The 12,885-nt window shown below is 40.9% G+C and overlaps 1 protein-coding gene across 16 annotated transcripts in view; it reads right to left on the bottom strand.

Annotated features, from left to right (window-relative positions):
* The window catches only part of PARD3 (par-3 family cell polarity regulator), a 680,086-nt gene that overhangs the window by 550,531 nt on the left and 116,670 nt on the right, over nucleotides 1-12,885 (bottom strand). For all 16 annotated transcript variants that reach the window (XM_086714599.1, XM_086714604.1, XM_086714589.1 and 13 more), the window contains exon 2: nucleotides 7,867-7,968. In XM_086714599.1, coding sequence (XP_086570725.1) covers nucleotides 7,867-7,968 — 102 coding nt within the window. The remainder of the gene's footprint in view (nucleotides 1-7,866; nucleotides 7,969-12,885) is intronic.

Below are 12,885 nucleotides of genomic sequence, written 5' to 3'. Positions count from 1 at the left end.
TGTGGCTTCTTACCCACCAAACAATATGTCCATCTTTGATGAAGTAACATAAAAACAAAGTGTACCAAACCAAGGAACCAAGCCTGGCCTACAACTAATATGATAACTGAAAGAGTGTGACACTCTTTCCCCTACTTTTTCTGACTCTGGGTGCCCCTACTCAAGCAAAGTCTTGGCTGCTTTCCCTAGGAAAGCTCATGACCAGCCAATATTGTGCAGGCTGTCCCCAATTTCAAAACTAATGCTTACGAAGAGCCTTTCCAATAGAGTGCTCATGCAGAAGGCTGAGCCCCCTTCTCTGTTCCTTCTACAAGCACTCCATATCACCACCACCTCTGCTACACCTGGCCCTGCACTCCCCAACCCATCCACCCACAAATCAATGAGCTGTGGGCAAACCAGTACCCATAAAATATTTAATTGTTGGGAAACAATCTCTCTGAATTAATTAATTAGCATTTGGTGCTCTACTCAGCATTTAATTTAAATATTTTCTTCTTTAAAGCCTAACTAAAATAACTCCATTTAGGAGGAAATTAATCAAGTCATCTAGTTAATGAAGTCTATTTATACAAATCACTTCAATTCCAAGTTACCAAACTCTTTAAATCAGTCCTTCCCTATGCCAATTCACATTAAAGTTTAAAAAGATGATCCTATTCTAAATCATATTTAGCAATGCCTAATGCTTCACTGGAATAGGAAGACACATATTGGAATTAGGAAGACACAGAATTAAGGAGACATTACAAAACAGAACATCAGAAAACCCCCAGTTAATCACATACTCCACTCTCAGTGATAACTACTGATACTTTTCAGTGTGTCCCTTCAAGCTTTTTCTGACACACATAATTATTTCTACTAAAATTAGATGGTATTTCATATGTTGGCTTGGCCTGATTGTCGACAAATTTGTATCTGATTCATGAATTTATCTGCACTTCAATTCCAAACACCAACCCACCTCCAAAGCACTCAAAGTCACTAAATCAAGTCTGAATCCCTCATCTCCCACCCTGTCCCAAAGCTGGCCTCCTTGCAGCATTCCCTGCCTTGCTGAATAGCCCACCTCCAGGCTTTACCAAGTCAATCACTCTCAGATCCACCTCCTCCCCACCATCTGCACCTGGTCCAGCCTCCATCAATCCAACACCTCCTATGGCAAAATGTGCTAACTGGTAACCCTGCATCCACTCGGCCTCCCGTGCACACATCCTCATATTGCAGCCGGGGAGACACTTCTCAAACGTAAATCTGATCACCTAACACCCGATTTTCATTCACCTGCTCTTCAGATTCAGCTTGATCGTATTTTTTAGGCAAGTCTTGCTTCACCCTGACTTGGTTGGGGTACTTTATTCCACCTTCCATTGGCACCTTTCCTTTTCTTCAGACCATTATTTGTTGGTAACTCTACACTTCATTTCTGAGATTAATTCCAACTCTCACAATACACCATGAGGCCCCAGAAAGGAGGAACCACGTTTATTTTTGTTTCACACTACATAACACTGAGCATGATGCCTGGCACATAATAGGTGCTCAGTAAGTTGGTTAGACTAAAATTAGGACTAATAGTGTTTTTATCTTTCAAAGGAAATTATTACATGTGCTACATTATGGTGATGATGATGAGATCCCAGTTCACAAAAATTCCCACACGTTTAGTAATAAGTAAAGGAATGTATTCGTAGACCAAGTCTTCAGCAAGAAATTAACTGGGGAAGGGGAGGGGAGGATGAAAATAAAGTTATCCTAGGAACTCCTCAGCCCACTCCTATCTCCAGGACATGGACATTCTAAAAATAACTGACCTCATGCTGAAATTTAGTGTTTTGGTCTTGACAACAAAGGAATTAAAATCTCAAAACTTTCTCTTATCAGACACTTGTTTGGCTATGATTTAAATAAGGAGAAAAATCAAGTCTTTGAAGAAATTAAAATTAGATTTGTTGTAATTATGAGCTGTGAGCTCTCACTGTAATTTAAGCAGCAAGCCATTTCTTCACAGAGCAAAGTTTATTAATGCTTTAAAAACTCACTTTGGTATCACCAGATAAATTCATTTTAACAGTTCTTATTCCAGATCCAAAAATATGTTCTCCATTCTCATCTGAAGACTGTACAGACTGTGACTGCCTTCAGTATAAAAACAACAGACTGCTTCTCTCCATATTATCAATAACGAGGGCACAGAATGTATAAACGCCCTTTTTAAAGTACAAATGTACATGTTTCCCACAGATAACCAGGATACGCTTGTACCATCACCTCATTGGACACTGATTTTTTTATGGCTTGATGCCAAAGCAAGTAAAATAATGATTTACACATAGTTAGCAAAAAATAACACCTAAAACAGTAGAAAATAATGCACTTTTAAAATTAAAGCATGTTCCTGGAGCGCCTGGGTGGTTCAGTTGGTTAAGTGTCCAACTTTGGCTCAGGTCATGGTTTCACGGTTCGTGGGTTCGAGCCCCACACTGGGCTCTGTGCTGACATCTCAGAGCCTGGAGCCTGTTTCAGATTCTGTGTCTCCCTCTCTCTCTCTCTCCCCTCCCCTACTCATGCTCACTCGCTCTCTCTCTCTCTCCCTCAAAAATAAACATTAAAAATTAATTAATTAGTTAGTTAATTAATTAATTAAAGCATGTTCCTTACCTGAAAGTTGTGCCATGCATATATTTCAAAAACAAGATTTACTACAACACGTTTTGGCAATACTAATAGAAAATATCTAACGGGGCAGTAATATGAACATAAGAGCCACAAAAATGACATCAGTTTATAAGTTAGAAGCTATCTATCAATGAGGAGAATGAAAATGTGTGATATGTGCCTCTGTACTAGCTTTATTCTACATGCAGAAATTAGTGCTTGCCCATGATTCCAATAAATTTTTCAAGTCTCCTTTTCTCAACAGGCTGAGACACTAGCCAGACTCCCCCCAGAAAATATTGGGTTCTTCCCAACCAGCAGCAGTCCCCACAACAATCCTCCGTGGTGTCTGGTACCCAGTGTCCACTGCTCAAGCTTGTACAAACTTTCAGAAAGAGTTTAAATTGCTATTCCATTCAACCCTTCCTCCACAAAGAGCAAGGAACAGATAATGGAAGATATTTCCCAAGGTCAGAACCAAAATAGCACACACATGACATCATTCTTGATCAAAACAAAATGACACCCAAGTGTGACAAAGAAGATGCTTGCTACCACATCTTATGTCACCTTCAGCACCAAAGATACAAAAAGGAAGACAGTGACGTGTAGAAGAAAAAGACATTCTTCCTGCTGCTCACGCACACAAAAGTGCCCTTCTCCCCAACTCTAAGCCCTTCACCAGTCTGCCTGAAATCTCTGTTAACATTCTCACAGTTAGTCTCAAGCAACTGCCATGCAAAGGGAAGTGAATACAAAACATTTTTATTCTGTAATCTATTTGGAAATTTCAAGTTTTACTGTAGTACATGGAGGAATGACAGGAGGGACCTAGACCAATTTGAGGAGAACTGCGAGAAGGTTCACTAAAATAATAAACAACGAAGACCACACTGGAAGGAAATTCAGACAACAAATGGCTTGGCACTTGGGAAAGCTCATAGAGACAAATGCATTACAGCTGTTCTAATAGGTGCTCTAGATAATATAAAAACCATTTCAGGTTTTCATTCTTTGGCAAAATGTCAGTTGAGAAAACAGAGAATTAGATACTAAGAGTAAATAAAACACCATGACAGCATACACACTCTGATTCTCTGTTCCCTTTTACTGGGAAGCAGCAATGAAATGATAAATCAGGGCATATTTACATGCCCAAAGTAGATCTAGAATATTGTAGGTCTTAGAAAATCAAACCTACTCCAAGAAGCCAAAACAACCCATGCGGATACCATTTTGAATAAACTTGGGTAAAATCCTAGTCATTGGAACCATATAGGCACTAAAAGAAAACTTCTTCAGTGCTGTGCATTAAACTCTAATAATTAAAGGATAATGAGCAAAATCAGGTACTAATTAGGTACTTCAATTTCTTTTGCTAGCATTTGAATTATTGCCTCTTAATCTAGTATCCCTCTATAAAAAATAATTTTTCATAATTTCACAAACTCACAGTGAGCAGGTATATCATTTACACTTTTGAAAGAAACTTCCCCATTACAGAGACTGATGGCAGGGCCACTGAAGCACAGTCTCAAAGTTTAGTGAGCCTGAATACCATCTGGAGGGTTTATAAAACACAGATGCCCAAGCCTGGCTACCAAAGATCCTGCCTGCCTAGGCTAGGTATCTGCATTTTAAATATGCACCAGCACATTTTCATTAAGCAGGGCACTTTTAGGGGAATTTTATTGTTTAAAAGAACTGCAATGCCTGTTTTAACCTAAAAGCAAAACAGGTGTCAAAATCCTTACTCAGAGTAGCTGCCAAAAATAGTTGAAAACACTCCAGGATGATTAAATCAGAGTCAAATTTCAGAGCCATGGAAAGGAGCCATACAACTGACTACATGCAACCCTTCAATCTGAATAATGCATCTGACAATACCATAAATGTAAGTGCTGAGATTCTGGATTATTAATTACATTTTTTATAGTTACAACTTCAAATGGGTCCTTTAAGAAGCTCATTCTTAAGGGCATCTCATGGTTTGTGAGTTCGAGCCCCGTGTCAGGCTCTGTGCTGACAGCTCAGAGCTTGGAGCCTGCTTTGGATTCTGTGTCTCCCTCTCTCTGCCCCACCCCCACTTGCACTCAAAAATGAAAACGTTAACAAATATAAAACATTCTTCAGGTTAAAGGATCTTTTAACTTGAATAGGAAATGCAATAAAAGATTCTAGAAAAATGTAGATTTTGGGGCGCCTGGTGGCTCAGTGAGTTGAGCATCTGACTTTGGCTCAGGTCATGATCTCACAGTTTGAGCCCTGTGTCAGGCTCTGTACTGACAACTCGGAGCCTGGAGCCTACTTCAGATTCTGTCTCTCTCTCCCCCTCTCTGTCTCTGTCTCTCTCTCGCTCTCTCTCTCTCTCAAAAATAAGTCAATAAACTTAAAAAATGTAGATTTGTCATCATCAAATTCACATAACATAAATATAAAAATTAAACACAGTTTATTAAGTATCCTCTGATTTTAATATGCAACTATTTTAGAAGATCATTCAGTTTGTCTCTTCTTCCATTCTTTTGTGTGACCTAATAGTTAATTGTGTTGAAAGAAGAGTATTATTTTCCGTTCCTGAGTAACAAATTACCCCAAAGACCTAAACAACAGTATCAACCACCTTAACCTAAGTGATTTCTATAGAACACTCACTCCAACTGCAGAACACACTTTTCAAGGACACATGGATCATCCACCAAAATGCCACATACTAACCCTAAGATAATAGCACATTTCAAAAGATTTTTTTTTAATCATACTGCTGAACATCTACATCTCAATACTCTACCTATTCAAAATGGGAATACTGTGGAGAAGGTATTTGCTGGTTAAGGTGCCAGGAGGAAGGGTGAGAAACTGTAATGTGTCATAAAGCATGACTGCAGGTGCTGAGCGTACATAAGTCTACTGAGCTCGGTGTTCTCAGGAGCACTGACACAGCCCCCTTCCCACTGACACAGCCCCCTTCCCACTCATACAACAAGCCAAAGTCCACAGAGGGTTACTCCAAGCAACACGCCAGAGCGAGGCACACCACAGAAGCATCTTATAAACTAATTTTTATTCACTCCATTCAAAGGCCTAAAGTCAAAGCATGAAGCAGGTTCTGCCTCAAGTTGGTATCATCCTCAGTCTGTACACAATCAAAAAGGAAACACAGGAGGATAAATACAGGCGTTCTTAGAATGCAAGAATGCCAGACAAAAGTACGCAGATGACCACCTCAGCTTTCTCCACAGTAACTAACCAACCAAAACAAGTACCATACCAGAGTCCATAAATTCGTAACATGAAATACCATGTGCAGCTATGTTGGCATAGCCATGGTTAATGAGCATGGAAATATATTTATAATCAACTCAAAGAGAAAAGGCAGGCTACTATGCAATCCTTTTTATTTAAAAGAAAAAGAGCTGTGTCTGTCTCTAAACAAAAAGAAGAGTCAGGATGCAAAGCCCACTCAAATAACAACAGGGATGAGCTTTGGGCAGCAATGGGATCACAAGTGATTACTTCCTTCTTTATAGGTTCCTTTTCTTCACAAGAAGCTATATGATTTTTATATCAAGGAAGGAAGGAAGGAAGGAAGGAAGGAAGGAAGGAAGGAAGGAAGGAAGGAAGGAAGGAAGGAAGAAAAGAAGGAAGAAATGGGGACAAGGAAAATATTGAAAGATTAATACAACCTAGTACATCTCTTTGTAATATTGTGGCTGGCCAAGGGCACCTGTTTGAATTCTTTATAAACCTTGACCGTTGCTTTAAGCTTTGAAGTGGAACCACATAATAAATTGACTATAATTTAAGTCTCTAGATAAGTGAACTGCAGGAAAAGGATTTGAGAGTCACCTTATCCCTGGCTCACTGAAAAGCCCAAAACAGAGAAGTGACACCAAGAGAAATAGCAGCAAATCATAAATGGGCAGAAAGTTCTGCATTTTTGACACAGTGTGTTCCTGGACCACAGGAGCTACAGGGACAAATCCTGCAATGGCAGGTGCTAGTAAATCAAATATCCTTGAATTTGCACACCATTTGATACATAAAATTTTTCATCTTCCTTAAGATTTCAAGAAAAAATAGAAGACATCCACCAATTCTGAACCAGGCACTATGCTGTGAGAAAGGAGGAGTAGAGAAGACATGATAGCTGCATTTAGCCAGCTCCCAGCCAAGTCCTCCAAGAGGGAGGATGAGGCAAAGGGTCAATGGGGGGGGGGGGGGGGCAAAGGGGGAGGGGAGGAAGAAGGAGGGGGGAGAGAGAGAGAGAGAAGAAGAAGAAGGAGGAGGAGGAGGAAGGGAGAGAAAGGGAGGGTAAGAGAGGAAGGAGGAAAAAGAAGGGGAGGAAGAAGGCAGGCAGAGGGAAGAAGGGAGAGAAATCTGTCCAGGAAAAACCAGAGAAAGTACTAGATAACTTTGCCAGCTTCCAACCCCATGATGATACATTCAATGTGCAGCTGGCAGCCCTTCCCTAAAGTGTGGCCAAAGGCTGCTCAAGCCCTGTCACCTCGTGACTTCTACGTGCAGAGCCAAATACCCTGTCACAAATTCTTAAAATACTGAATGTTACTTCTTTTCCTCCTCCTCCTCCTCCTCCTCATTCCCTCAAAGAGCACAGACAAAAGGGTGGGTGCAAGGAGGACACTAAAGTGCCACGTTCACAATGCCAAAGTCACATACTACACTGAGGATGGCATTGCGGTGTGAAAGCCCACCAAGAGCAACACTGAGGAAAGTATGGCTTTCTGAAAGCAGAGCACAAACCGGGAGGAGGCCTGGGATGCACCTGCCCCCTCTGCAGCCAGTGTGCTGCACAGGCCAGCTTTTTGGGATAGGCCAGCGCTCGGATAGAACTCAGAGACCTTGCATTATCACACCCTGAAATGGACCTCCGTCGTCAAGAAAGATGTCAGGTTTGGTTAAAACAAAAGGAAAAAACTGGCACAGGAACTTCTTAAAGATACTTCTATTTAAAAAGCTACAATTTTAAAATTCCAAGACATAGTAAACCTGATAATGTCCAGGGGTCAAGAAAAGCATTACACCCTAGAGTTCAGGGTAACGAAGTCTCACAATACATCATGAGTGGCCCTAAGGTTCTTTAAAGTATGTGTCTCAACAGGAAAGGAAGTACTCCCATCTACCCACTCCCTCTCCAATCTTCACTAAATGCATCCAGAGTGCCTTCCCTGGACGTGAACTCACTCTGTCTTTATCATCTGCTACATCACAGAGGGTGTCATCAAGGTCTAGTATTCCTCCATCTCCATGTTCAAGCCTGTGCACCTGTATCCAGTAGTTTGGATCCTGTAGAGAAGAACAGAAACACCAAATACAGCAAGTTAGCATCACCAAAGGAAATGCAACAAGCTAAACTGTGATAATTTCTTGCCCATAAAAGGGAATCAACAATATTGCAATTGATTGAAAATTCAGGTAGTCTCCTGTCTCTGCTGTTGTCAATTTCTCTTTTATGATGGACTTAAGCAGACTCTTTCCTTTGGCTGAGCTGCTGAGACATTGTTATAACAGGAACTACAGAAACTAGCACAAGTCATTGCATAAAAAATATTGGTTTCTTAACGTATACTCGGTTTCCCATTGTCCACCACAAAATAATTTTTAATCCTCTCAATCCAATCCACACAGATATTCTAATAAGCAAGCAACATCTATCACATGTCTGAAAAACTCATGTCACAGCCTATCTGGGGGAAAAAAAGGAGGTTGCTCAAAGTAAGCCCTACAAACAGGTGTAAATATATTAATACAGAATAATGCTGACAATGCCATTAGTGAGCAAAGCAAGCTCAGAACAATGTGTGTGACTGGAGTCTATTTTTGTAAAAACAAAGCTAGATACAACTGTATACATACATATAAAAATATCCCCAAAAATACACACCAAAATGTTCAGTGGTTATATCTAGGGAGTGGGATTGGGAGAAAAGGAAGATAGAGGACTCCATTTTAAATTCTGCACACTTCTTCATTGGGTGTGTGCACACCTGAATATGTATACACACACATATAAACACACACATATGCAAACACACACACATACATATCCATACACATGATAATATAAAACCATACTTTAAAATAATACTTGAGGGGCACCTGGGTGGCTCAGTTGGTTAAGCACCAGACTTCAGCTCATGTCATGATCTCACTGTTTGTGGGTTCAAGTCCCACATTGGGCTCTATGCTGACAGAATAGAGCCTGGAGCCTGTTTCAGATTCTGTCTCCCTCTCTCTCTCTGCCCCTCCCCAGGGTTCCTGAACCACAGCCTACATCAACTGACTCACACCTTGAGGCCAAGGAATTCATATTCATAGGAAGCCCTCCAAGAGAATGTCTAACACCTAAGGATCACTAAAACAAACACTTCTAAAAAATATGGAATTGTCAATCCTTGTCACTTTTTCACCAACACAGAAAAGCAGCTCAGACCCTAATTCTCAGTTATTAAACATTACCATAAAAACTACTAGTGCAAATAGCCTATAGTTACTCTGCACCCTCATTTGTCTGGATTTCTTTCAAAGGAGTCAGTACTCAAATTGGTTGTTCATCTAGAACACAGAGAGACTAAATTTGTAAAACACACAGCACACATCTCTCCCTCCCCCCCCCTCTCTCGCTAACACACACACACACACACACACACACACACACACACACACACACACACACACACTGTGGCATCCAGCTTCATTCTTGAGCCTTACTCTGCATGATTCCCTGACTACAATGTCCTCCAGAGAGTCCTTAAGGACACCTGTTGCTATGAATCCAGTAGTGCTCCAAAATGTGTCATTTCTACATTTGTTGAGCCATCAAAGAAAAAAGTCCCAAAACGAACTATATCCTTACTCTTCCTTACCAAATGGCATTAACCCTCCAAGGGAAACTAGGAATAATCAATATCCTGCAGGTGAATAAAGAAAGCTATACCTTAACCATCATTCCATAGCCACTTAGAACAGGGCCATCCTGCCTTCCTCTTCCCAAGGAAGCTGTAGGATGACCTAATCAATTTAAATATCAACATTCATTTCTAAAAAACTTTCATACACAAAGAAGCAGACTGACCTCCAAAATGTGACTTATAAAACCTGCTCTTTAAGCTTCCCAATCCTCCACACTCGCTCCATATAAGGTCATAATCTACAGCCTTTCCAGAATATTTTTAGCTACTCCTTCGAAATAAGTTCCCTCCTAGCAATTTCTCAACCTCTTAACTTTTGTATTTTAGAACTTGCTGTGGTCCAGCCTTTCTCCATCAGTTAGTTCCTCTTTCACAGCCTGTATTAAGTCCTGCATCACTGTCTCCCTGCCCCCCATGGAGGCCTCCACTCCTCGGAGCCCCACCTTATTGTTCAGGCTAACCCTTCTGACCCATCACAACACCCCAGTCATCATCTTCTCCTAGAGCCTTTCCTGACCAGAAAGCCCCCAAGACAGGTTAGAAGTCTATCTCTAGCCTCACCATTAATGTTTCTGAAAACCATAGCAGTATGGAAAATAGTCCTTAGTGTAAACGCTGAGCCTTTAAAAGCTGTTAATATATCTTATACAAACTAAAATAATAGTACAAAACCTTCTACTGACCCTACTTTACCCTCCAGTCACTCTACCAATTCTCTGATTCTCTTTACAGTGTAAGTTTTTTAAGATTTGATGTCTAAGATTCTTCTTCTCTCATAATCCTGTTCCAGTGAAGCTTCCTCCCCACCACACTCCCAAAAATATCCATCAAGGTTACCAACTGCCTCCATGTTGCTTAATGCAATGGTCCATTCTTGAGACTCATTGTTCTTGGTCTATCAGCAGAATGTCATACCACTAATTATTCCCTCCCCCTTCAAATACTCTATAAACCTGGCTTATAATCTTTCAACTATCTGATCAAAGCTTGTCTAATTTTGAGATCCAGCTTTGTCTCCTGCCTCCAGAAGGGTCCTGATTCAATGGTCAGCTATGCCAAGCAGCCATGACAACACCATGTCAAAACACTTATCAGGCCAGCATTTATTAAATGCCACTCCATAATACGTGAATAGAAACTATCTGGAGAGAAAACACTGAGTAGGAAATCAGCACTAATCCCAACAGAGCATACTATACAAAAAAAAAAAAAATCAGATCTAAGCAGGGCACATAAAAACGACCTCTTCCCACAAGAGTATAAAATACAGGAAGGATATGTTTGCCACTGAGAAATACAATTCCCTGCAACAGTAGTCTCTCAGGAGATTTTAACTGGCTTTCATCAACACAATCCTCTATCAATAAACAGAGGATTTGCTGTATTTTCAACAGAATAGTGAAGAACCCATAGGGAAAATTTTTCTTAAAAAGAGCATATTTGTTGACTCTACTTTGGTAGTTTACACTAAAAAGTTTGAAATATTAATAGCAGAAATCATTGTTGTCCCAGCTACAGAAACTTAGAAATGTAATTGAACAAAGAGTTATGATAAGACACTTAAAAATACCCATAAACACTAATTCTACAATAAGTATACCTGTCATTAGGTTAAAAAGCAAACGTGACACAACACTCAATTAAAAAAAAATAAGAATCTGTCTCACTCAGGGTGTGTATTTTAAAAATAACCAAAGATTTAAACACTAACAACAATAGTACCATGACAACCAAAGATCCATTACACATGAGCAAGAAACGAGGAATGAAGTTCATCTATCAAGTGGATGAGCAAATGCCCTGGCCAGGCAAGGCTCCCCAGGCAAGGCTCTGTGGGGCCAACCACAGAGAAGAAATCTGGGGACAAAACCACACGAAGAATCACTGCTTCTCACCCAGACCGAGAACAGGGGCAGAGACCTGGCCTAAGTCTGGAAGGAAAGAAGTGGAGGGAACATTTCTAAGACAGGCTGAGAATGAAAGCACAGGCATAATTTGATAAAATGCCCATTGCAATGGATGCTGGTGCCCACTGTATTCCAGGACACAGTAAGAGAAAACAGTACCAGGAAAGTTCTAATGAAACACAGGCTCCATAAAGAAATCTCTCTAGCCCTGTAGAGAGAGCATCATCACATTGTGCCAAAGAGCCATGAGCTTCTGTGAGTTATGACCTGGTGGAATACACACCTGCTGCCTGTTTCTCACCCATACAAGTCTCAAGAAAAGTATCTGCAATTAGCAACAGCAATACCCTACTCTTGCAATAACTGTGCAAATGGTGATGGTCTGTATCCTGTCATGTTGTCAAATGAGAATATATATATGTACATATAAGACCATGAAAAGATAACGGAAAAATTATGTTGACTTAAAAATTAATTATTTACTATTTGCAAAGCACTGGATCAGGGCAAAGCAACAATCGTTGCTGTCAGAAATTAAAACTTATCAGGTAAGACATAAACAAGTTAAAAAGAGGTAGACCATGTGTCATAAGAAAAAGAGACATAAAAATGCATTGAGTTCAGAGGAAGGCAAGATTAATTTTGCTTGGAAAGATTCAGGAAAGGTTTACAATGAGCAGGCTGGAGGAAGGAAGAACATGAACTCATTCTCAGCAGAAGGACAGTAGGAAGAGGGCGGGGTGGGGGGGCAAGTGTGGGCAGCAGAGTTTATTCATTACATTGTGAACATAAAATTGGCTCCACAACAAAAATGGCAGGTAAAAACCTCCTATCAAAGAGACGTATTCTGCCTCCATCCTGAAAGCCCACTGAAACTGCAGTACATACATATTCATCAAGGTATAGCCCCACAAAAAAAACAAAGAGAATAGAGGGAGACCAGGGAACACAAGTGCCGGAGGCAGGCCAGAGAAAGCGAGCCCCAAGCTGACCATGTGGAAACCAGGCAGCAATGTGACTTCCTCGGTAGGGCCCTACACGGCTCTGGAACTGGGGAAACCAAGTGCCTCAGGAGACAGGAATGAACATGGGTGGAAATACACCAGGATCAGCCTAAAGTCTCTTTCAGAAGCAAAGTCCCAGTTTTCTCTCCTGACTCCACACAGCACCGTGACGGCCCCAGCAGCATCCTGGAGACTTCCTCTCCAGAGAGGGTATGACGAGGGGTGTGAACTGGGGGACCAAGGCAGAACACCTGCAGAGGTACTTGAAAATGGGAGGAGATGAGTGAACATATACATAGTGAATGCTAAGAAATCCAGCTCTCTGCTTCCACTTTTTCCCAGAATGCTGGCAGCTGGGTTTAGGCCACCTAGACAAAAGGC

This window comes from Puma concolor, chromosome B4, assembly GCF_028749965.1.
Source record: "Puma concolor isolate L17-30 chromosome B4, mPumCon1.1.hap2, whole genome shotgun sequence".
Lineage (NCBI taxonomy): Eukaryota > Metazoa > Chordata > Mammalia > Carnivora > Felidae > Puma > Puma concolor.
This window is presented reverse-complemented; position numbering and strand designations above follow the sequence as displayed.